Consider the following 25,717-nt stretch of genomic DNA (forward strand, 5'->3'; position numbering starts at 1 on the left):
TCCCCGCGCGCCGGCAAGCCCCGCCTCTTTCTTTTCTTTTCCGTCGCCAAGATGGCGGAGTACGACCTGACCACCAAGATCGCGCACTTCTTGGACCGGCATTTGGTCTTCCCGCTGCTGGAGTTCCTCTCCGTCAAGGAGGTACGCGGCCACCCCAGAGGCGGGAGAGCCCGCCCTGTAGCTGGGGGAGCGGCAGGCGGTGCCACTACGGCTGGTGCCTCTCGCGGGCCTGGGCGCGCCGTGTCCGTCGCCGTCTCCTTCCTCAGGCGCTGCGTGGCGCGGGCCTGGGCCATGAGGCAACTCGGAGCTCGTCTGCTGAGGAAGGAGCTCGGAGCTGCTGCGCCGCGTGGGGAGAGGGCGAGGAAGAGGCGTGTGGGTTTTCCTCATGAAGGGGGGGAGAGCAGGGCAGTGGGCCGAGAGGAGACCCGGGGCAGCCGCTCCTCCCGCAGCGGCGCTGTCCGGGCTGATCGCTTGCGAGGCAGAGGGAACTCCTCTTTCCCCTTCCTCGGATTTGGTGTGGGTTTTTTCCTTCCCTTAAGCCTTATTCGGGGGAGGGAAAGTAGAAGCTCTTCCTAACAGCCGTGGTTCGTTTTCTGCCTATTTTCCGACGGCGTGGTACAGCCCTTGTTAGCCCTGCACCTCGTCTGCGGCCGTTGTCACTCGTGTTGCCCCTCAGCCGTGGGGTTGTGTCCGTCTAGATAGTGTTGTTAATCAACTTTTATTTTAAAGTGTTGTCATCACCAATTTTAAAGTGTTTAAACCAAGTGTAAGTTCTCCTAATACTGTCCTTTGGTCTCTTTATATATATTTTTAACTATATTGCTACAAAGAACCCGATAATGCTGGTGATATTTTAGATCTATGAGAGTTTAATCTAAAGTATCTGAAGCACTCATCCATTTTAAGTTTAAACAAGATGTGTACTATTACATAAACTTCTAATTTAAAATAGGTATTATTTTAGGCTTCAGAAACAAATCAATTAAGGATGCATACATTGAGAGTAAACAGCTTTTATATTTAGTGTATGTACTTTGCTTTGTGTCTGTCATCTTGGGGGCATTTTTACTTATTTGGCATTTGTAAATCAGCTCAAGTTAATTAAACAGTTATTTTTGTAGTGTTAAAGCTTTAACAACATGATGTTCAGAGCTCAATTAAACTTTTGCAGGTTCTGTATCCAAGATGTCCAAATATGGTGTGGTCAGTTGTAATACAGCCTTCATGAAAGTATGTTTTTGAGGTATACTCTAGTTTAGGCCCCTACCTACGTCTTGAAGACCTAACAGCAGTTTACAAGTCATGACTAAATTGTGGGGTAGGAGTCTTAAAAACCAATATGACAAGTTTAAAAGAACAACATCGAATTACATGAGCCAAACCAAATTTGCTCTGATGCTGTACACGTAACAACATATTTTAGATTAATCTGTGCTACAATTAAAGTTTGATCTTGAGTATCACTTCTGACATCCACTTTAAATTATTTGATTAATCTGCACTGTTCATTCAGTATATTATTTTGTGGAAACTATTCACTACTTTGAAAGAAAAATCTGACCAAAGTTTTATTATTTTCTTTTAAATATATATAATTTTTAGAGATTTTTTTATGTTGCATTTTTTCCCCATGAATTGTAATAGGAATTATTCCTGTTAAAGGAATAGTAATCTAAAATATTACTTGTTTTCTAACTAGTGTTTGAAGTTCCTTCATTCACAAATAGCAGGAAGTTGCTGGTATCTTGCCAAGACCTGAAACGTAGAGAGGCTGTATAGTAAGCATGCTAAACGATAGAGCTGTGAGATCTTGCAAAGCTATGAGATTTGATGTTTAAAATGATTTAATTGGACAAAAATCCATAAATAAACTGTTCTGTAAAGGTAACTACATGAATTGGAAATTATATAGTATTCAAAGAAATCTGTTAACAATTGCTGTTTCAGATATACAATGAAAAAGAGCTACTCCAAGGAAAACTGGATCTCCTTAGTGATACGAACATGGTGGATTTTGCTATGGATGTGTACAAAAATCTTTATTCTGATGAAATTCCACATGGTAAGCTGCTCATTTAGAAGTAAAATTTGTTTTACAACCTTTCTATCTAAAAAAATTAAATAGCTAGTGGTAATTCGCTTGTTACACTCAAAAACTAGAATACTCTTTAACTTTGGCCTTAAAGAAAGGATGTGCAATACTGAAACAAATAGAATCCCCTAACACTGGGAAGTCTGGGCTTGTTGGTCTATCAGGATTTTAGTCTTTGAGTGATAGCTGAAGTATTTCAGTGGTGATTTGGTCATTTCAAGCACTTTAGAGATATAACCTAATAGAGTTGTACTTGGTTTTCATCTGTCAAATTAAACACTATTGCACAACGATTTGGGGTCACTAAACTTTTTCTTTAAAGCATCCAGTATATTAAGGCTAGATTTCCATTGTAAGTAATTCCATTAATGTGTTTGTCCATGGCTGATTTTTAGACTTTGCGGAGATACAGACGTTTTTGAAAATGCATGTTTTCTTAGCTTCTGTCAACATACAAATTGCTGTTTCTCTAGAAGAAAATCAACCATAATTAATATAACAATGAATATGAAATTTAATATCTTAGTGTATTCTCCATTATTTTGGAAACTTTCCTGTTTACTACTAAAATTTCTATCTTCCTGAGGAGTGTTTGGAGAGGTGGAGAAAAGCAGAATATCTTGCTTTCTCTAATTTCTGTCCTTCATGGGTGGCTTGGGTTTGTGGTTTGGGTTTTTTTTCTGGGTTGTTTTTTTTGTTTGTTAGCTTGTGGGGGTGTCTTTCCTTCCTGACCCTAGTCTTTGGATATACGCTTTCTTCCTATTTCTCCATCTCTTTTCGTTTTGTGAAATTCCTCACCTTTTTCTAAACTGGTGTGACTACAGTCTGTCTTGCCTGCAGTTTAGGAGGAAGAGGCTCAAGTGCTTTTGTATAGCCAGGTACAAGTTCTTCTGCCTCTGGTCTTGCTCTTTAAATGGCAGAGTTGCCAGTTAGCCTTTTTGGAAATACATGATGTGAACTCATAGACTTACGGACATCAGATTCAATGTTTTGACCAAATCTTTGATATGCTAGCATTAGATTTTGTTGTTCATGAGTGTATATGCAATGATGCATGGGGCTGATAATAAACAATGAGAACCAGAGGTTTTCACTTCTGTAATCTAAGAAACAGTTGTAATGATAGCTTCACCTTTAGGTTACTTATCAGTTCTGATTAAAAAAAAAGTCAGACTGTCTCAGGGCTGTAAAAATCTCAAAGCCTGAATAGCTTTTCCTCTTTCTTTTCTTGCTTCAGCCTTTCTAAATCGTTGAAGAAGAATATTACTGTATAAGTAGTAAACAGCACAAGAAATGTCAATCCTAGCACACTTTCACAAAGTAACTAGTTTAATGTTTTTAATATTCTGATTACAGCCACCTAAGCAGGTTGCTAAGTGTATAATTTCATAAGGTCATAGCTACAAGGAAGTCGAATTAATTTCTTATACTTTTTTCACACATCTCTTGAAGATTTTGCATCATCGGTTTGGCGTGATTTTTTTTTTTTTTATGTGGTGACCTACTGTTGTTTGATCTATGGCTTTTATTCAACAGTATAAAATGAACTTAAGCAGAGGTGATACTTTCATGCAGAGTCAGGTGTTCAGGGTGCTTGCTTATATAGCTTTCTATGAAAAGGTCTTAACTTTGAGATATTTCTGGTATGTGTCATCTCCATGCATCAACACTTACCAGTATGTATGTACAGACAGTTTACTTCTATTTGTGGAATTGTTGGTTTCATTAGAATTTTACACTGTGGGTTTTTTTTTTTGTGAAGACCTCACTGTTTCAAGTATTCAAGCTAAGTTCACTTACACTATTCTACTTAGAAATGTCTCTGTATAATTTACAGTTGCTTTTGCCTTGTCTTTCATGAGATCAACTTAAAATTACACAGCCAGGGGATGTCACAGGAAAACATTTTCATACTCTTAGTAAGTCAACTGAATGGTTTTTCTTTCATCTGTTTCCCCTTCCTCTTTTATAATCTCAAGATTCATCGGAAGTTGGAGATAATTTCTCCTTATTGGAACACTTCCTATCAGGCAAGTCATTCTTAGATTTAGCTCAGTCACCATTATGGTGTTATCCACTTTGGACCTCCTTCACAAATAAATATGTAGTCAAATCACAAAAGAAATGTCCAATAGGTTCACTGTGGCATTGAGTGTACTGGTGTGTGGCTCACTTCATGGCTTCCTTCATACTGTTCTCTCCTGGGATTTGATCTTGGTTCCTCTTCTCCCATATGTTTCTGGCTCATATAGACAGTCTCAGGGTGCTACTGTTTCAGGGTTTTTTTAAATATATAGGCTTTTCTGAATTTTATTTAAGTGTTCATTTTATTGCACTGGTAGCACTTGGTGAGGAGGTTTGGGTCTGTGTAAAATAATCACTCTAAAGCTGTTAGTTCTATTTCCTAACTATTTGTCATTAAAGGTTTAATGTTCTAATTAAACATGCATAGTGTTTCAAATCATAATTTCCATATGGAGCTGCTTTAAATTCTTCCTGTCAATTTTCAGTTAAGTATTCTAAAAATGTGCTTTCAGAACCTGGTCAGTTGGAGGAAGATTAACCTTACTGGCATCATAGCACTGTTTACTTGTTTTCTAAGTTTACTTGGAATAAGAGAACTTACTTAAAAGGTTGTTTTTCCCTTAGCAAAAGCCTGAAGATACCTTCTCTAATACAGACTGCTCCAGCTATACCTGCTCTTTAGTGGCTTGATTACAATTCCACCCAGGAGGAAAGGAACCAAATGTTAGAAGGTTTTTAAGTTAATGAATTGTTAGATATCTCTGGTTTTGTGACTTGACTGAGAGGACAAGTGAGGTAGGAATTGGGAAGACACGTTCAACTGCTGTCAGCACCATGCAATTACAGGTTGGTTTCTGTAAAACATTAAGGTATTACATTAAAATCTTTTTTTTTGTCTGTGTTTAGCTTTGCGTGAGAAGAGAACGACTGTTGTTGCACAGCTGAAGCAGCTTCAAGCTGAAACTGAACCTATTGTCAAGATGTTTGAGGATCCAGAGACTACAAGGCAAATGCAGTCTACTAGGTAACTTCTGAAATAATTTCTCAGAACAGCTTGCTGGTACCTCTTAGTCATTGATGATAGGAAAACTCTCTGTATAGCACCTGCAAAGACAGACATTTTTATTTCTAGCCAATATTTAAGTAGTGCTTGTGGTCAGGTAATTGAAATTGCTGGACACAATTTACTCTTTTTTTTCAGTGCTTTTACCTGCTGTGCATAAGGTTCCTAATGTTCATGAATCAACTCAGGACAGGTGACAGCCGTCATTCAGTGCAGTCAAATCACAGCCAAGATTGGTTTTGGGGAGGTTGGGGAGCTGCTTTTGTTTGTTTTTTGAAGGGGGTTATTTGGGGGTTTTGGGGGGAAAATGTGGGGTGAAACAATTCAGATTCTCTTTTCTAGGAGACCATCTGCTTTCTCTCCCTTTTCTACCTTCCACAGAGGATTATGGAGTGCTGTCTTCCTTATTCAGAGAGGCCCAGTGGATAAGCATCCTTTCAGCCTCATAGCACATATTTTTCAGGACTCTGTCCTTCCTCCCTCCTTCCCCTCCCTCATGCCCTTAACTGGCCATCTTGTTGATATAAGATAGTGGTCATAATCTTTTTAAGATGTATCCACTTTCTTTCACTTTGCTCATGGGAGTAATTAAAGTAGAATGAGTTTGTCTGCACACTGTATCTAAGGACTGTGAGAGTTCTTGTGGTTAAACCTGAATTGGACTCGGTAGGAAAGGGTTCAACTGTAGTGCTTGAGGAAGTAATGCACATGAATCTGCTTTGAATTCTTCCTGTCAGTTTTCAGTTAAGTATTCTAAAAATGTGCTTTCAGAAGCTGGTCAGTTAGAGGAAGATTAATCTTTTTTAATTTTAAACTATGAAACTTCAACAGAGGGTTGACTAGGTATTTGTTTAGTGTTAAGTTACTGCTTGTTGTCTTTACATAGGGAGCATTGTATTGCTGTTGTAAATGTGTCTAACCAACTCTGGAAAATTAGAATCCTTCTTCAGCCTTACCTGCTCTAAGATTTCAGATAGAACATACCACATGAGATAGAGCACCTATGGCTCGACTTGAATTTGAAGGTGAAGCCTGTACTTGGGTTTATTGTTGGCAAGCTTTATGCATCTGCTGATATGGAAGACACTTAACATTGCTTCTGGAATTATCTTAGAAAAACACTGACTGCACAAACCCTTCTTTCTAGTCTGCAGAAATCTTCTTGATGAGGTGTACCTTTGTTTGGGAGCAACCCCCCTGAAGAGAATGGGTCACTGAAGGGGAAGGAATTTCATTAGAATTTACTCCTTGTTTTGAGTGCAGATTATCATCCTTTTTCCCTTTCTCCTCTTTGCCCAACTTGCTGAGAAACCTAATTGACCCATTTGGCCTATGCTTCCTGCACTCTGCATGTGGTTTTCAGAATTTCTTATAGTCTAATTTAGAGTTTGGTCAGTGCAGAAATGTTGAGGTGCACTGCATTGGGTCTCAATGTGCACGTGAAACAAGTTGTCAGTAGAAATCATGAAATTTGTTAGCTTTCCAGCACTTCAGAAAAAGCTTCTATTTTCTATTCTGATATCACCAGAATATACTTAAGTTTCTGCTGCAGAAAGCATGGTCAGGATAAGTAAGCCACCTTTTATATTTGATTTCAGCATGGATATTTACATTTACTTATGACTTGGGTGTTTATGCAAAGCCAGGAGCTGTTTGACAGCTTTTGGAAGTATAGCTTTGAAAGTGAAAGACTCAATTGCTGTTAGTTAACTGCCTTGAAGTTATTAACTGGGATTATCTTAACTTTAAAGAAGAGGCTTCCTGATACTAGCACAACTCTATTCAAATGTAATTAAACTTCTGACCCATATATAGAGATCTTGTTCAATTCTTGCTTTGCAGTAGGTTGTTATAATAATATTTGGCCTAGAAAAAAAATGACCTAGCTGCAATTCTAAGTGCTACCATTTCTTGGGAAGTGTGTTCTGGTACTTGACCTTTGATCCACCGAAGTTGGTCAGTAGTATTTATTTTAAATTGGAAACACCCTGTTTGGAAGCAAGAGATACAATCAAAAAATGCATGGAATTTAACTTGCCTAATGCTGTAAAGTATTAGTCCTACTACTCATATGCAGCAAGTTTTGTTTCAGAACTGATACATTGTTTTTTTTGTTAAAATGTCTGAAAACTCTGCAGCTCAGAAATACTGATTTTTGATTATTGGCTTGACAAGTTCTAATCCAGACTGTTGGGGTTATACAGTAATAGGGAGAAAGAATCGGGCTGAAAAGTGTCGGATCTGTCTAGACCTGAGTAGCATGCTTCAGACAGTAGAAAGCAACTTTTAATTCTTTGACTGCTGTGAATTTCTGCTGGTGATTTGGAATCTGTATCAAATTTAGAGCTGCATATTAATATTCAGGGCTTTAGGTTTTGATCCAGGACAGTGCCATTTGGAACATCAAAGTCTGGGAAGTGGTAGGAGATGTATAAAGGAGACTTTGCAATTGGAAGTTCTTTCAAGAATAAGCCAAAACATTTCTCTTTCTTTTTTTCACTTGCTTTTTTTCTAAGCAGCTGTTGGAGGACATTGACTTTAAAATTATAGAGGATTAGTCAGTATTCTTCATCCTTGAAGTATGTTCCACTGGAAGAAACCCATGACGTTATTTTGCTGCTTCCACAAGTATTACTGGGTATTGTCATTCTTGGCTACCTTGGCAACGTGCCATTTCCCTGTAGAATTTTACACTATAAGTTCTAATTAAACTCAGTCAGTTGACTTCAGAGTAAATGGGGACATTTTCTGCTGCATACACTTCTACTGTATCTTTGTCCTAAGAGGAATGTATAGCTTGGTGCTGTCCTCTTCAGTTAAATCGTGAGTACACGTTCTGTCAAGTATAATAGTTCCATGAATTGTCCAAGTCATCTTTGCCACATGATTGTTTAAGTGTGACTGCACAGAAGAGATGAAGTGGAGGGTAGCTACAGGTTGATGGAGCATGCGCTTCAGTGGGGGGCTGGAGAATAGAAAAATATCATCAATACTTTCTATATTGTAGAAAGACAGTCCATACAGTTGAAGTGCCAAATTGAAAATACTTCCTATTTATGAATATGAACTATCTATATAAATTCAACTATGGTTCTTGTTGCCAGGTGATTACAGCAGAGTTTGAATGGAATTCTTATTGTATTGAAAAGCTGGTGTGCTTAAATTTCACTCTAAGAGCTGATCAAAATCCATTGTAGACACTGGATAAAAAATTATACACTAAGTTAACTATTGCTTAAAAATACCACAGGTATCTGAAGTCCTCTGGTCATCAATATGAGACTAACTGGTGGTAGATAATTTCATGCTTGCCTACTGGAGGCTTGAGCTTTCCTTTGATCTAGATAATATTGCTTGTCCTTTTATTATCCATGTTCAAAAAAAAAACCTCCAAAACTTCAGAAATTTGATCATGTGTAAATTAGATGTTTAGAACTTAACTAAATATAGTTACTGTTTATACTTGTGCATTCTGCAGGCATTTGCTGTGGTAGAGGTATTCTTGCTAACCATTGTGTCCCAGTGCTAACAGTGGGAGAAGTTTTCCTTTCTAATTCTGTTTTACTTTAGTTTTTGGCATATTTTTTTCCTGTTGTGTTAAATTCAAACTGCTTGGCTAGAGTAACATGAGCAGGAAGAGCTCAAGTCAGAATTTGGCTTTCATACTGAAAGCTAAGGATGCCATCAAATTTTAAAAAACTTTCCACCCTTTCTTAACTCGAGTTATTGTTGCAGGTGGCATTATTTATTTAAAATTATATTAATTTTAAGATTTTAAAACTTCTTCGCAGCACTTTAGGAGTAGTTGGCTTGTTGTTTCTGCAGTTGCTTTTCTCACCAGTGGAGGAGTATCATCTTAAATTTATACTCTATTCAGGTATTTTACTCTTAACAGCTAAAGGTTGTGTTGTGCAGAGCATTGCATGGTGACAATGTTTGTTTTGCAAAAACAGCAGTTTTTATCTTTTTTATTATAGGGACGGTCGGATGCTGTTTGACTATTTAGCTGAGAAACATGGTGTAAGTGTTTTAATTCTTATATCTGTTTGAATTCAGTTCTGAATATCTTTATCCAACCTCCCCCACAGCCAACAGCTCTGAGCAGTTACGGACCAGCATTTTGGCCTGTCTCATGCCAAAGTAGCTACTAGGCAGAATTCCTAATGCTAATGTATTTTATTTGAATGCCTTTAAACTTTTTAGTCTTTATACAAAAGTAAAGCCGGAGCTCAGTGTTAGCGGCATCCTGGTAACTAAGATGTGTTTTACTTTGTAATACAGAATTTCACCTCTTTTTCCAGTATTGGTATAATCTTTAATTCAGTGGTGTGGATTAAGAGTATAATAGTTTTCTGTTGTTTTATCTGTGTACAATGTCTTTCAAAGAACCTGAAGATTTCAAAAGTTACTTTACTATCAAAATTGGCTTGTAACAGCTTTTTTCCTAGTGAAAAGCTTTTTTTGTATTTGTTTTCAGTTTAGGCAAGAGTACCTAGATACACTCTACAGGTATGCAAAATTCCAGTATGAATGTGGTAATTACTCAGGAGCTGCAGAGTATCTCTACTTCTTTAGAGTTCTGGTAAGTTTTGGGTGTTTGGTTTTGGGTTTTGTTTTGTGGTTTGTTTGATAGTTTTTTCCCAATTAAATACTTAGACTGGTAAGTTTTCTGTATTTATTCTTAAAATACAATACTTTTGAGCTTTTTTGAAACAATTTGTGTGCACCGAAGAAAAGTTGAAAAATAATTGTTAATAATCATCACTGTTTTCCAGCAATTCTGTTACTGTCATGCTGAATTCAGAACTGTCCTTTTAATTTGTATGTCTCATGTTGACATTTAATTACAGAATGCTGCTTCTTTCCTCACTGTAAATGTATCCTGGAAAAAATATTTAAAAAAAAATACTACTTGTTTTTTGTGTGGATCTTATCAACAGTAGTGAAAAGCTTGCAGGTGGATTGAACATAATTGGTGGTAATGGTGAATTGCCAGCTTCTTATCTGAACTCTCATCTGTCTTCTCTTGAATTTTGTGATGGTTTTAAGAGTATAAGTCATCTGCCTAGGAAATGTAAACAGCTTAAATGAGAATTGTAGAACCAGATCCATTGTCTCTGAAGCAACTCTTCTCATGTTGTTGTAATTCATATCATTTGTTAATGGTGGGAGTGAATTTTGAGAATGAAGATTTAGTGTCTTCTAAGAATCTCAACACAGTAAATTTATTGTTGGTGGTCGCTGAATGTGCTATTTTACTAACAAATGGAAATTTAAGGTAACTACTTGGAAATCCAGATACTGTAGCTATAACAGCTGTAGTATCTAAAGGCAGTTATTGTGAATAGCTAACTAATCATGTGATTTGGAACCACCACAGTGCGTGTGAACTTCCTCAACTGAAAGTATCAGCTAAATTGGTACCTGGGTTGTCTGGAAGATAATGACTTCTAAACTGTGTATCTCTCATGGATATGTGGAGTGATTGCTGAAACTATGTAGTGGTTTGTATATTGAGGTTGGTTTGTTGCAAAATTGGGAAATGTGTCTTTAATCAGAATAGGTTTTAAAGTAGGAATAAGGTGAATTCTTAGTCTAAATATTGATGATGAAGAGTTCTTATGTATGAAGGTACATGCCGTGTGCTGAGGGGAAATAAAAGTTACTTACTTAGGCTTGTGAGCAGCTATTCTTAATTCTTCATGCTTTAATTCTGGGCTTAGCGTTATGTTCTTACATGTCAAATAGCTAATTTCAAAAAGTAAAGTACTGTTTTTGTGTTGGTAACAGCTTGGTATAAGGCTTTTGTTACTAATTCTGATGGGAGATTTGTTTAAAGTTCTGTGTGATGAAACATAACCTATGAAAGAACTATTGTAACTGATCTGAGAAGAGAATTTGACACTGTGAATGACCTAGTGTAATTCATTCCTGTATAAAACTAACACAGCTTGACCTTAGGACTACCCTTCCAGGAAATAGATTCACTACTGCAAAGTTGCAGTTTTAGTGGATGTTTCTGTAAGAAGTATGCTTTTTGGCACAGCATTAGCAGAAGGAACCTTGAGTACTAACTTTTTTAAGGTGGTTACCTACTGTCATGAATTCTTCAGGAACCTGCTTTGAAATAACCTTGTTCTAGCAGTTTAGAAGCATTTTTATATGGTGTGTAAAAAAAAAAAAAAAAAAAAAAAAAAATATATATATATATAAAAAAAAATTGGAACTAGTGTATCATGTGGTGCTCAGTCATTTCATTTTTTCTTTTTTTTCTTTAACTTAAACTGCAGTAGTGTGAAGCTTTGTCTTACTTTGATGGGATTTTCTAGTTTCAACTTCAGAAGCATTACTGCTGTTTCTTCTGTCCCTAAATTGCTTTTTTAAAAGTACTCCATTTGGAAAGATAGGACCATGCAAATTTGGTATCTTGTCAATTAAAACTACTGCCAGAAAATATTTTTTTCCTCATATTTCAAAGTAAATAATAATTTAAGAAAAATTAAGAGACTTTGCTGCTGTTGTTGAAAATAGGTTCCAGCAACAGACAGAAATGCTTTGAGTTCTCTGTGGGGAAAACTGGCATCTGAAATTCTGATGCAGAATTGGGATGCAGCAATGGAAGATCTCACAAGACTGAAGGAGACAATAGATAATAATGTAAGTAAAATCTTGGTCATGTTGATAAGGTGAGAGGTTAGACGTGTTGATATTCAAGTTTTATTACGAATCACTTAGTCTTGTTTAGGAATAGTTTACCACTTCTTCAGTAGATAGTTTGTTTAAAACTGTGGGAGAGTCAAAGGGTGTTTGTGAAGAAATAGTGAGGCTCCTTTTTTCCTCTTATCACACTTGAAAATATAGCTGAGAACTTTTAAGGTATTTCCAGTAAACAGAAAACTGAACTAGTCTCAAGGATGAGTTTGAGGGCAAGGTGTCATTGTGTGAAATTGCTGCTTAAATTTCAGATAGTTGTGCTATTAATTTTGGATAAAGAATAAAATACATGTAATTAAACTATACTCTTGCATGAAGATAGCACTTTTGACAAAAAATGCAAGACATCTTGTTTCTGGAAATAGTTTTCAGCCAATTCAGCTTCCTCATCAGTTCCTGAGTTCAGATGAGCACCAAGAACATGAAGGGAAAGAGTGGGGCTGCAGTACTCATTCCGAGCAGCTGAAGTGATTGAAGACCTCTCAGTCTTCTTCTCTGCTTGTGGATCTTCAGTGGCCATATCTGAAATGTGAGAGTTTTACTCTCCTAAACCAGAACCTTGAAAAGGTGTTTGGTGTTTTGTTTTGGTGGTCCGTCCCCTCCCTGCCCAGAATGATTCTTTCTCAGTGTGGTAGATAACTAATGTTAATAAATTTTCTTCTCTAATTTTCTCATCTTTATGAACCTATGTGGTTATAATAGACTATTAAATTTGACTTATTCATTAGACTCCCAAGATTTTTTTAGGATAGAGTCATAGTAGTTGTCATGCTCTTTAGAGTGATTATTACTTGCTATGTCAGTTCATTCTCAACATGTTGCTTTGCAATCTATTTGAGGTGCTGCTGAAATTTGGAGCTAATACAGATACTTAGAGCTGAATTCCTATTTGTGCATTATCAGCTGGTTTAAATGAAGATAGTTACATTCTTATTTCTTGGCTGAAAGTGATTATGGTGTTTCATCATTGTCTGAGACTGACAAAAAAGCTCTTGTGAGGCTTTAGAGAGGAAGAAAAACTGAAAAGCTAGAGAAGCCAAGTAGTTCCTCAGATCACATCTGAAGAGAGGAATACAAGAAACAAAATTGAGGATTAAAAAGGGAAGTAATAACCTATCTTAGTATGGTAGTCTTTGGGAAACTAAAATCCATGCTCTTGCCATAACAATACAAATTTTGGCAGACAAGTTGGAATATAATACTGGAAAATTTTTCTTGGTTGTAACTTTCAGCAGATTTATCTTTAACAGATGACAGGTTAAAAAGCTGGAGGTCAAACTCAGCCTGAGAGTGGTAACAGCTAAAAAGAGCCAGTAGGAAATCACAAACTTTTTGAAGACTTGGAGGTTTCCATGCATTGGTATTCATGCAAACTTTGTGTTTTATTTCACTTAAATCGATGTTATGTTTTCTTTTAGTCTGTCAGCTCTCCGCTGCAGTCTCTTCAGCAAAGAACATGGCTCATCCACTGGTCTTTGTTTGTATTTTTTAATCATCCTAAAGGAAGAGACAATATCATTGACCTTTTCCTCTATCAACCGCAGTAAGTTATGTTGTGTTATGCTGGGGTCTTTAAATCAAAATGAAGACAGATGATGAATACGCAAACTTGTCAGACATTTTTTTCAACCCATAGCCTGAGGCTGTTTCAGAAGCTCTAATGATATTAACACTTGAAATTTTTTTTCTCCCCAAGTCTTTTTTTTGTGTATAATCTGCTTTTCAGCACGGGTATACTTCTTCTTTGAAGGGGAAGTGAGTGGTGAAGTAGGAAGAACTGGCTTTTTTTTTTTTTCCCTAGTGCTTGAGGGGGACAGAATAACTGGTTTTGCTAGATTACCAACTGCTACCACATCTTTTAGGGCTGGAGGGGAAGGTATTGTTCTATTTTGATTTTAAAAAACCCGTTTAAGAAGGATTCTTGAGAAAAATCTGAGAATAAAAATGAAAATTGAAACACTATAGCCATTTTTGAGAGGGCTGACTTCTTATAGATCTAGGAGTCCAGAACAGCTTAACACTTGAAATTAGTTACAAGTTTTGCTCTCCTTCGAGTACCTGGTTGGAGGTAATCTATTAGAATAGGAGAATAGTACTTAAGAAAAGCAGTTGAATTTCTTGCATGATGATCCCAGTAGACTAGTAATTTTTAGTGGGCTTTTTTGTCTCCTTTTTGTTTCATAGTGTATGTGTTGGTTTGTTTTTTAATTTATACTTCTCACTTGTAAATATGGGCTAGTTTATTGGAGAGTTGAACAGGAAAGTTGCAGGCTCGGATGACAATATGAAAAAGGACTTCCTGTGGTTCTGTGTGCCCATGCAAACCCCTCTTGTGAAATCAGTGTAGCTGACAGATTAGGCCAGTGTTGACATCAGTTTAGCATATGGACTGTTCTCTTGCAGTGTTAGCTCCTTCTCTCCTTAGTGCACTGCTGCCTTCTCTTCCCCTTGCTTCCCTCCCTCTTTTCCCTGTCTGAAAAAGGTGATCACAAGGTTAACAGAAATAAGTCATTCTTCTACATCTGAATAAATGGTCAGTCATAAGCCCTGGTATTCTATTGCATAAAAGGTGCATAAGCTATTTATCATGAATACTGTTTTAATACAAAATTGCATTATCTGAGCTTTATCTGTATTTTTTTCTTTCTAGATATCTCAATGCAATTCAGACAATGTGCCCGCATATCCTCAGATATCTGACTACTGCAGTCATAACAAACAAGGATGTTCGAAAACGTAGACAAGTGCTGAAAGATCTAGTCAAGGTTATTCAGCAGGTAAGGACTGAAATATCGGAAGTTTTCTGTCCTTTTTTTACCAAGACTCCATAATAACTTTCTTCTAATAATACGTCTGGTTTAGGGCTTCTACTTATGGATTTTGGTGCTCACTTTCTCTCACGGAACTAATTTTCCCTTGTGAAGCAAAATGCATTGTCAGCCAGTGGGAGGACGGAATAACTTTTTTCCTCCTTTCATGTCAACAAGCAATGAATAAAATAGAATATGCACTTAATTTTGCTTTTCTTTCTGTATGATTAAATGCAGAAAATTCAGCAAGACGTGTGAAATGCCTTTGTATCTGATTCTTCTTTTTCAGCTATCCCTACAAGGAATTGTTGTATGAATAAGAGATCTTGTTTGCATTTCATAACCACTGAACTGTGTGCACTGGTTTGTGTTCATGTGCAGTTTCTCGAAAATGTTTCTGTTGGCACAGTTACATGAGGATGTAGACATGGACGTGAGCAATAAAAGAATTGTGCTTGATAGCAAACAAGGGGGTTATGGCAAAGATTTTTATCTGAAGTTGGCATGCAACTTGCTTACAAGCCATCATGCTTCAGACACTTTTGATGATAATAACATATATTCTGAATAATAAACTATGGTATATAGTGACAGTGCAGTTATTACAGGCTAGCAATTGATAGGATCCACTTCATTTATGTAACTACCTATGCAAAGCACAGTCAATGCAAAAATAAAACTCTAAGCATATCTTAATTTGTGTTTAAGCATTAGTGTTCAAAAAAGTAGCACAAGAAACTATAAACCAATCGAAGCGTTGAGACTCATCTTCTGAGCTAAAAACTGATTTTAGTGTTGAGCTTCTCATGTAATATGAATTTCTAATATTTGAAGTAAAGTAACATTTTACAACTTTTTTTTGCTTTCATTTTATCTTGTACAATTGGTGTGAATAAAAAAACAATCACTAGGGTGTTCCTTTTGAAAATGCCAACTCTGGCTTTGGCTTTGAAATACCTGGTAAGAGATTTATTTCTTAGTATTCTTCTACTCTGTATGGTTCATTATATTAAATCATAAAATGGCAAAGGTTTTACAGATTTGAAAGCAGTTCAGACAGGATAACTAGCAACTTGTCTACATAGGAAAAACAAAGCCTTGAATGAAGTGTTCTGTCAGATGTCATATGGTAGGCCGATTGCTCTACTAGCAGTTAGAGATTGCTAATGCTTCTAATACCTTTGCAAGTATTGAACTGATAGGTAAGCAGTTTGTTTGTATCTATTTTAAAAGGTGATCAATCCAAGACTGTTTTACATAGTGGATGTTAATTATGTGGTTAACAAGTACTATTTTGATGTAAAAAAACCCTTTAACTATAAAACTGAATTTTAAACCTAAATAATGAGACTGTAAATACATTTTTTGTAGAAGAAAAAACAGCTTTGCTCAGAAAAAAAATCTCAGTAATTCCCTTAATCTGCTGATCTTCTTGTATGCCGAAGCAGATATTGACAGATAGTGGGTTAAGCTGTCTTAAAATAAGTGTTAGAGACATATCAGAGGATGTTAAATTATGTCTTAATTTACACAGATTTATATAGATCTAGTGTTGTTTATGCCTTGTAGTTAAGAATGTTGAGTAATTCCTGTAATGCCAAAATAAACTCAAGCATTTTGTATATAGAAAGTAGCATTATTTGTGTTAACTATGTTGTTAGTGTAAATCATAGGATCATTCAATTTGAAGCATGAAGGATTTGGTGTTGGACTAGTCTTTGAAATCAGAATTTAGACTATCTGTTCTACCATATCTTAAGAAGTTTGGAGGTTTGATACACAACCAGCTCTAGTCCCTGACTTGTTTTTTAATGCAAAGGTTGCACCACTAAATGCTGAAGATGAAACTGCACTTCTGGTTGTTCATCCATACTATTGAGGGGGGGGGGGCGGGGAAGAGCACACTTACTCAACTTTTATAAGAGGAATCGGGAAGTTTAACTTAAATAAATTAAGATGATATATGGACTTGCTTCCCATATTAAATTTTGTTTGAAGAATATAAGGAAGACTGGAGTGATCTTGTGGCCTTGATTTCTAATATTGTTCCTAATTTTTTGACAGGAGTCCTACACATACAGGGACCCTATCACAGAGTTTGTGGAATGCTTGTACGTTAATTTCGATTTTGATGGTGCACAGAAGAAGCTGAGGGAGTGTGAAACAGTAAGATTTATAAGACTTCCCTTCCTTAAGTAAAGATCTCAAGTTCACAATGGCCAGCTAACTTGTTTGAAGTGGTGTTTGAGTCCATTGCCAATGTTTTCTGATGAGACTCAATCCACAGGTGTGCATGTGTGGTTTTGGGGGGTTTTTTGACAACTCATTTTGTAACACTTAAGACTTATGGTAAAGATGCAGCTTTAAAATTATATTTAAGCAGTTCTAGAACAAGAAGTGTATAGGTAATCATGTATCTGGCTGAGTTTCAACTTTTCCATTAGTGTTTGAAAAGTGCTTGAAGAAAAGCTTGGATTTGCCTTTTGTTGTGAAAGATACTGCATCCTGGAATCGTAATGGTGAAAGTAATGTGAAATTACATTAGGATAGTTAAATACATATTCTTGGAAGAATCTTAGCTATCTACTATGAACAGTTAAAGATACCTAACACTTGGGTTGACTAGTGTAAAAGTATTTCTATTAACTGAACATTAGTACCAATTCTTATAGCCTCTGGTTTGGCTTTCCTGTCATTAGTATTAGTCACCTAACTGGGTAAATCAGAAGGCTTATAATAATCTTCACTGCATAGGGCTGTAATCTGAACTGTATAGGCATTCTTGCACTACTACGTAATCTGGTTTGCATGGTAAAGAGAATGTTCATCAAACGGCAGAGAGAAGAATTCTACAGTATGAGGGGGGCATTAAATTTTACATGTTGGAGGGATCTTTGGTAGAATTATGATAGCAGGAGACCTTGTTCTCTTCTTGAGTCAGACCTCGGTGATCATGTTAGCATGCAATTTTAGTTTAGCAAGCTGTAGAACAACGAAAATTTCTGCTAAATCTGTAGCTTTTTCTCCACATCTTGGAACACACCAGGAACTGTTTTTAGATGGGCTGTTCACTGATCCTGTTTATTGACAGTGTCTATCAGTAAATGACTACTTCCATGTTTGTTCTCAGTGTTCCTTTTCTCCTTGCACTTGCAGGTGCTTGTGAATGACTTCTTCTTAGTGGCATGCCTTGAGGACTTCATTGAGAATGCCCGTCTCTTTATATTTGAGACCTTTTGTCGCATCCATCAATGTATCAGCATTGGGTAAGTTAACTTCTTAATACACCAGTTCAGAAAAATCAATCATGGATGATAGTTTGACAAACAGTGTAAACTTCAGTAGTAAAATATTCAGTTCATCAGATGGAATGAAAATCATTAACTAAAATTTAATTTGGATAGTTGTCTTCCTAGTTTTATAGCTCTAATGTGGTATACTTAAATAATGTGATATACTTAAATTACAGCAATCATATTTTAAAGTTGAGTTCTCGTGGTTAACTTAAAACAACCTCTCTTCACCACCCCCAGCGCCCCAACCAAACAGTGCTTTCAAGCTAAAACTTTCTCATGGTGTCAAGTTAGCTCTCTACTGGATTTAATGGGAACTTTCATACCCAGTGTCACCTAATATAAATTGCAAATACAGCGATTGTTTAAATTTATATTTGGTAGGTACAGATACCCATGTCTGTCTTGTAGGTATATTCTTTGAAAACTTAGAACTGTATTGCTTTTTTCATTAATTAAATAGAGAACAATAGATTTTATTCCCTATGGCACAAAGTGAGTGATCCGGCTGCAAGAAAATTGTCTTCTTATTAGCAAGGATGACTGGTGTTTACTCAGATTAATTTTGTAAAAGCAGACTTTTCAAATGGATCAGCTCTGATTGCCTCTATTGTAGCAACTAAGCAGGAAGATGTTATGCATGCTTGAGATCCCTTTCCACTTAAGCCTTTGCCCCCATTCCCAATATTTCCACATCCCTTAAATTTAAAAAGGAAAAAAAGTGAAGTGAAAAACTGAATGCTATAAAAATCTCAATGGTGGAGAACAGTGGAGAGATCCTTGAGACAGCAGAAACCAAAGCTGTTAAATCGATCAAGTGCAATGGAGTCTTGTTACGATCTTGTATCCAGAGCAAGTGTGTGTGTCTGGTCCTCTGAGGAACCAATTTAACAGTGCTTGATTTCAAAAGGAAAGGACTTGAGAGAAAATTGTCTTAGAGATTTTGCAAGCTTATTGAAAGGATTACTTTTCTCATAGATAGGTGTAGTTGGAGAAAGGACAAAGACTCATTACTTTTCACTGGGTGACACATTTGTCTTCAGTGCATTTGGGAAATTATTTTTTTATCCTTTGTATCAGCTTAAAATAGTCAATGAGTTCAATGTAAAAAGCAAACAGTGGATCTGTGCAGTTTAATCAGCTGTGGTGTATTGTGTTTTAAGCATAGTCACAGGAAACTGAACTAGATACTGTGAACAAAACTTCCATATTTAGGTTCATTTTTATAAGGAGACTAATGCTTTATCTAAAATGACTTTAAGCAGAGTATTGCATGTTTAAGGATAAAGGGGTTTTGAATAAGCATTTGAAGAAAAAAATGTAAATAAAGTTTTCTTAGGAATGAGTTTCTGGGGAATATAAAACCCTATAGTGTCTTGCAATTTTGCTACAATTGATTTTTAGTACTGTGAATACTGCACATATTCCAGCATAAGTTTTCAATGAAACTAGATGTTTAAGCTTTTTTAAGTAAAGACTAGATATCTTTTTAAGCAGTGTGCTTCTCTGGTCTGGCTCCAGTCAATGAGCAGAGAGTCTGAGGATGTGTCTTAGGTATGCTTCAAGCCTCTCAGTCAGAAGATACTGATAAACCGTGGGTAACACACCAGTGATTCATTCCAGCAAAAATAGCAACCTTTATTTAGCAAATCAAGATCTATGGTAGGTGGCTGTCATTTATTTAGTGTTTATTACTTATTTTACAGTTCATATTTTTTGTGCCATATGTGGTATTTCAACTTCAAGTATGACAGAAAATATTGTAGTTGACTCTCTTTGTTATGTGATGCATAAATATAGGTAGCAGTGTCTTTATTTTATAAGCATTATGGTGTGTTCTGTGGCAAGTGATAAGCTTTGAGTCAGGACATATTTCAGATATTCCTGCTGTGTATCGCTTCAGGTAACTGCATGTGGAATTGTCAGTAATGAGATGCTTTTCAGTAGGTCATTGTGTTTTAAATTGTGGACGTAAGTCTTACATTTCTGCGCAAGCTGTAACAATCATTAGATTTGGGCTTAAGTGGGGTGCATAAATATTTCTTAGTGCATTTCAGACTTGCTTTTGAAGAAACTAGCTGGTTGAAGTGCTTTTAATTAAACATTTGAATGAGGTATAGTTCTCCAATTTCTTGGTCCACAAGTGTTTTCCACTGCTATTCCTGGAGTTTAAAACTAGTTGGTTGTACCACACTGCTTGATAAGTACTGTTTAACTATTCAGAACTAATTTGAAAACAATTAGTGGGAAATCTGCTATGCCTTATGTTAAATGGAAAATACATGGCTCATTTAATGGTTTCTTTTTTAACTACTTAACATCTGTCAGACAGCTGACATTTTTTCAAAGGACGTAGTTGCTTTCAGTTGCAACTTAAAATTTATACATCTCCATCTTACAATTAGTTTATTGTTTGAAATATTATGTTTAATAGAAGTAATAGATGAAATTAATCCAGAATGTGTTTTGGTTAGTTTGATATGTCTGTATTTAACTGAAGACCTGAATATGCTTCATTCTTCTTCTCTATGTGTTTTTCTTCTGTGTGCAGTACAGAAGAAAACAGTAGGCTTGTTTATATATGAAAATATGTAGAATTCAGTAAACTTGCCTTTTAAGCAAAGGAAAACCTAAATAACTCTGGCCCTAGCATGACCCAAGTAAGTGAATTTCCTTTATAAAACAGGTACAGAAATAATCTAAAGAACTATTTTTGAAACTACCATTGGGAAATTACCCTTTGAAATCACCTGCAACTTGAAATGGTAGACAGTATTCCTTAAATATTAATAAAATTCTTTCATTATGGTTCACTAATTTTTATTGGATTGTAGTGGGGATCTTTATAAACAATGGTAATCTAAGTAACAACTTTTCTTGCTTCCATTCTTTATTGTTAATGGTGTTAATATGTGTTTGTAAATCTGAATGTGTTACTATTACTTGAACTATTAAACATGTATGGGGGCTAAACTGTAGTTTGCATCTCTTGAGAGTATGAGATACCCATTTAACAGTGCAATAGGAGAATAGTATTATTTGTAACATAATTTTGTTTGCTCTGGAAGGATGGAGAATGCTTTTTTGGCTGTGTATGTTGCTTTACCAGGCAAATACCTCCTCCATGTTATACATCCAGACACTTTGGGTGGTGCTGGCTGTTTTGGTGTAATCTGCAAGCAGATCCTAAAATGGAACACAGTTGCCACAAGTGCTGAAATAAGGTCATCTTTTGCATCAAAGTCTGATAAAGTTTTAGGTTTTTTAAAATACCGACATCTTTATTTCATTAAAAGATAGTTGTTACTTTAACTTTTCTTACATTAAGATTTTAAATCCATGTAAATCACAAAGCTAGAAGTTGAGATAAAATAGGTTTTCATATCCCTTTCTACCCTGTCATTTTCATGCTGAGATTTGTAAGTTAATTCAAATGCATGTGCAGGAAAAAATACCTAGATAGAGGTATGCTATTTCTGTCATGTGCTTGCATATATGCTATATATTTGTTTATAGAACATGTTTTAATTTAAAAAATCCCACCTCTGAAGAAGTTGAGCTAGTAAAATCTAGGCATAATAGGAAAAAGTAGAATTATCTGCTAGGTGATACAAAGCACTTCATAGTTTCTGGCTTGGAATTACTCTCCAGAAGTCTGTGCCCTCTTCTCTGCCAAGTACTCAAGTTCTTTAGGTTAAGCAGAAAGGTGCTATAGGTTGGAAGGGACCTCTGGCAGACATCTGGTTCAGTCCTGTGCATCCGATTAAAACTCTGAGCAGGACCCACTGCAGTGTTCCATTAGGCTATTTAAGGCCTTGTCTAGTTGATTCCTGACTACCTCCAAGGACAGAGGTTCCACACTTTAATCCCAAAGGTAGGTAGTTTAATCCCCAGTGTAGTGGCAGTAGCCATTCCTGTGGTCATCTGGAGGAGGAGTTACTTTATCTGAATCCTATTGATGCTTCTGAAAGAGAAATACGAGAACATGCAACACACATGCACTCTACCCCATGTTCTTTTAAGTTTGAAATTTCTTCAGTTTCAAGTGAGGTGCTTAGCATCACTGATTGAAAGGTAGTAAAGGAATTTGTAGCTTCTTCCTATTCAGATATTATATTCCTTATTGAAATAGGCTTATTCTGCCTAGATGACTGATAATTCCACAAAAATTTACATCCCTGATATCTTCTGTTCTCTTGTCTGCCTTAACTCTCTAGAATTGCTAATTCAACCATAATTTAACAGTTCTAGTAGAAGGGTAGCAACTGTGGCTGGAATTTACTTCCCCTTGCTTTGCCAAACTCCACATACTTTGTTGCCCGTTTGTGTTGTTTCACTGCAGTGAGTTCTTGCAAGTTCAGTATTTTAAGTTACTTTGTTTTTTTTTCTATTCACCTCACTTCATGTTTGTATGACAAAAAATGGAATTTACTTTTGTAGTTGGGAGAGGAGTGAGAGATCAAGAACATAGAGTAGACTGTATAAAGGTGACTATATAGATAGTCTATCTAGGTGGACGAGGCAAGTATTTGCTTCACATTCATAATCATCAAGAAGGAAATCACTCTTTCAGGTGCAGAAAAATATGTTTAAGCAAGATCCTGTAAAATGGTGGGAAATTGACCTCTTGTGCAACTCAGCGTAGCCAGCTGGCCTTTTGGTCATGTCTGTAGCCCTCACCTCATGTTTGTTACCTTAGTCTGAAAGCTGATGGAAGAATGAGCATTACAAATGTCCTGTATGAGCCAAATGCCAGCAGGAAACTAAAGAAGTTGGCTGGAAAGCCACAGGAAACACCATAAGAAAGAATTATTCTTGGACTAGAGTACTTGTTTCATTAAGAATTTTCCTTTCTCTGTCCTCCCCCACCATCTCTCTTTGAAATTGCAACAAGTTTGAGCATAGTGTATCTGTCACATCTTCTATACCAAACGCTGTCTCATGGCTCTTGTTTCTGAAACTTCAGGGTGAAGTTTATTGCTAAATGAGCTACTGAGATACTGAGAGACGCTTTCTTGGACTAACTAGTCTAAACTTTGTGACTGCTGACTGCATTTACATAAGAATAAAAGCAATTCAGTTCTCTTTATAATGATGGGTTGCTGTTTTATGTTGTGGTGAGATTTACTTAATTACAGTTTTCCAAAGAATGTTCATGTAGGCAAGGTTTAATAGGAATATATAAAAATAGTACAGGTCAAGATTTAAGTGCAAGATGATGACTAAGTATACTTTCAGGATGTGAATTCCTTATTCACAATGTCCCAGTGTAAAGCAGTGGGGGTGGGAGATGTGCAGGAGTGCATGTATGTAAGCTTTAAAGTCATTTCAGTCAAATGAAAGTATGCTTCCCAGATATGTGGTATTTATTGAATACAGGTCTTGGGCTGTGCCACATTTTGTGTCGATTTAACTTGTATTCAGTCCTTAGTCATGTTTACCAACATTAGAGGGATTCTGTTTCACCTTTTGATTAAGTCTGTTATCTTTTAGTATGTTGGCAGATAAACTAAATATGACTCCGGAAGAAGCGGAAAGATGGATTGTCAATCTAATTCGAAATGCACGATTAGATGCCAAACTGGATTCAAAGCTGGTAAGGCTGTGTAGATGGATCCAAGTGAACGTGTTAAATTTTTCATTAAATTTCTTTTAACTTACTCAGAAACTGCAAATTCTGGTTTCTGCTTTTTTTATTTTCCCATAATGTGTAGTGGACTTCACTTACTCTTTTTTAATCTTGTGTGTAAGATGATTTGTGAAAGCTCTGGAAACAGAACATTAAATTAAAGGCATATGCCTTCTGAGTGATTGTTAAATTTGCTCTATCTTTCCTGTGTTTTAGGGCCATGTAGTGATGGGCAACAATGCAGTCTCACCTTATCAACAAGTGATTGAAAAGACCAAAAGCCTGTCTTTTCGTAGTCAAATGTTGGCTATGAACATTGAGAAGAAACTGAATCAGAGTGGTAGATCTGAGGTTGGTATAAGTCATACTTTTTGGAATTCCTGCTATCTTTTTTTGTGAGATATTTAAGTATAATTCTTAGCCTGTTTCTTAGTTCATCAGATGTACCTACTTCAAGTTCTGGCACTACATAATAAATTGAAAAGGCTTATTTTCTTGTAGTGAGCGTTAGACAGTACTCTTGTTTTCTTCTCACCTCTCTTCTCATCACTAGGGTTGGTTTTTTTTTGTTGTTGCGTTACTAGGTAATGTTTCTGTCATCATTTGATTCTAATTCCTTTAAATGATCACCTGAAAAGGGCTGGGTTTGAAGGGTAACATTTATAAAAGTAGTTGTATTACTTTTTTCAAGTGGGTTGTACTTGAAAGTTATCTGTAGGTGTATACATACATAGTATTGAGAGAAGAATGACTGATGCTTAAAACTGGAACATGAAGGGGAGTAGTGCAAAACCCTAACTGTTAAACTCATTTTATTAAACACTAGAGAATATAACTAGGTCAGCCAAAGGTTTAAGTAGAACCAGTGAAAATAACGAAGTCGTCAAGATCATCTGGTTTTACCTCTGTGCACTTTGCAATATGGGAAGCTTTGAGGGACAAGAACAGTGTAAAGTAGATGACTGAAGTCTACTAAGGACCTGGACGTATGTACTTAAAACAAAAAACAACAAAAAAACCCCAACCAAAAAAACAAACCACATGTTAAAAGAACTTAGAAAATATTAAAAGTTTTATAGGGCTTCCTCACTGCTGAAATATTGATGGAAGTTGGACAAGCAGTGGTGGATTAGTTTATTCCTTTAAAGGGAAGTCATGTGAAACTTAACATGATACTATTTTCTTTAAAAAAACATAGCTGCCAAAGTTTGGTTTTTTTTTTTTTGAATCTTCTAGAACTCCTTTTTGAAACTACTAGGTTGGGGAACTCAGGCTGTACAACTTAATTACAGCATGTGTTTCTGCTATATCAACACTTCCTTTAAACTTACAGGGTACCCTTCACTAATTAACAATACTCCCACTTCTTAGCCATTTATTAGTATTAAAATTTTTTAAATAATTTCTCATAAATTTCAGTAACAAACAGATAATATAGTAATTATTTTGTACTGATCCTTATTTATTTATTCTTTAGGCACCTAACTGGGCTACTCAAGACTCTGGCTTCTACTGAAATACTTCTGCAGAGGGGCAAGAATCAGTTTTCATTTGACTAAAAAGTACATAAATATGTAACCTTTTTGAGAAAAGGTAATTGTGTTACATCTAACATTATTTGAATAAAATTGGCTAATTTTAACTGTGTATCTCTCTAATTTAAATAGATACTTCATTGTGTTGTATATGGGCTTTTTAGCATAATGGTGTTCTTGAAGCATTTTGGATTGCAGTTTGCACAATTTAAAATGTCAGTTTGGTTAGATTTGTTTGTATCGAAGGATGCTATTGCTCTCAGAGCTGTCTGAGTTTGGAAGCGGGGAATTACCATTATTTATTATCCATTGCAAACGTCACATAAAAAACTAAAAGCAGATGGTACAAACAAATGGTTCCCCACTGAACATTTGGCCAAGCCAAAATCTTTTTGTTTTTGTCACAGAAGCAGCTTGGTAGATTGAAGGCGTGGATAGCCTATACCTTTTATGAAACCTAACATAATCTACATGCAGCATAATTTGCGTAGACCTGTGTGTTCATGCTTCAGAATTTTTACTGTTCCAAATCCCATTTTTAATCTTGCCCTGTCTT

The 25,717-nt window shown here is 36.1% G+C and overlaps 1 protein-coding gene across 1 annotated transcript; it reads left to right on the forward strand.

Annotated features, from left to right (window-relative positions):
- On the forward strand, positions 1-25,268 carry EIF3E (eukaryotic translation initiation factor 3 subunit E). The gene is made up of 13 exons (XM_074810496.1): positions 1-141; positions 1,948-2,062; positions 5,024-5,141; positions 9,158-9,200; positions 9,658-9,762; positions 11,712-11,837; positions 13,313-13,437; positions 14,545-14,671; positions 16,769-16,870; positions 17,861-17,970; positions 23,491-23,593; positions 23,843-23,977; positions 25,104-25,268. Exons 1-13 carry the CDS (start codon positions 52-54, stop codon positions 25,140-25,142), a joined length of 1,338 nt encoding a protein of 445 aa, XP_074666597.1. The 5' UTR covers positions 1-51; the 3' UTR covers positions 25,143-25,268.
- The last annotated feature ends 449 nt before the right edge of the window (positions 25,269-25,717 follow it).

Source organism: Strix aluco, chromosome 1 (assembly GCF_031877795.1).
Source record: "Strix aluco isolate bStrAlu1 chromosome 1, bStrAlu1.hap1, whole genome shotgun sequence".
Lineage (NCBI taxonomy): Eukaryota > Metazoa > Chordata > Aves > Strigiformes > Strigidae > Strix > Strix aluco.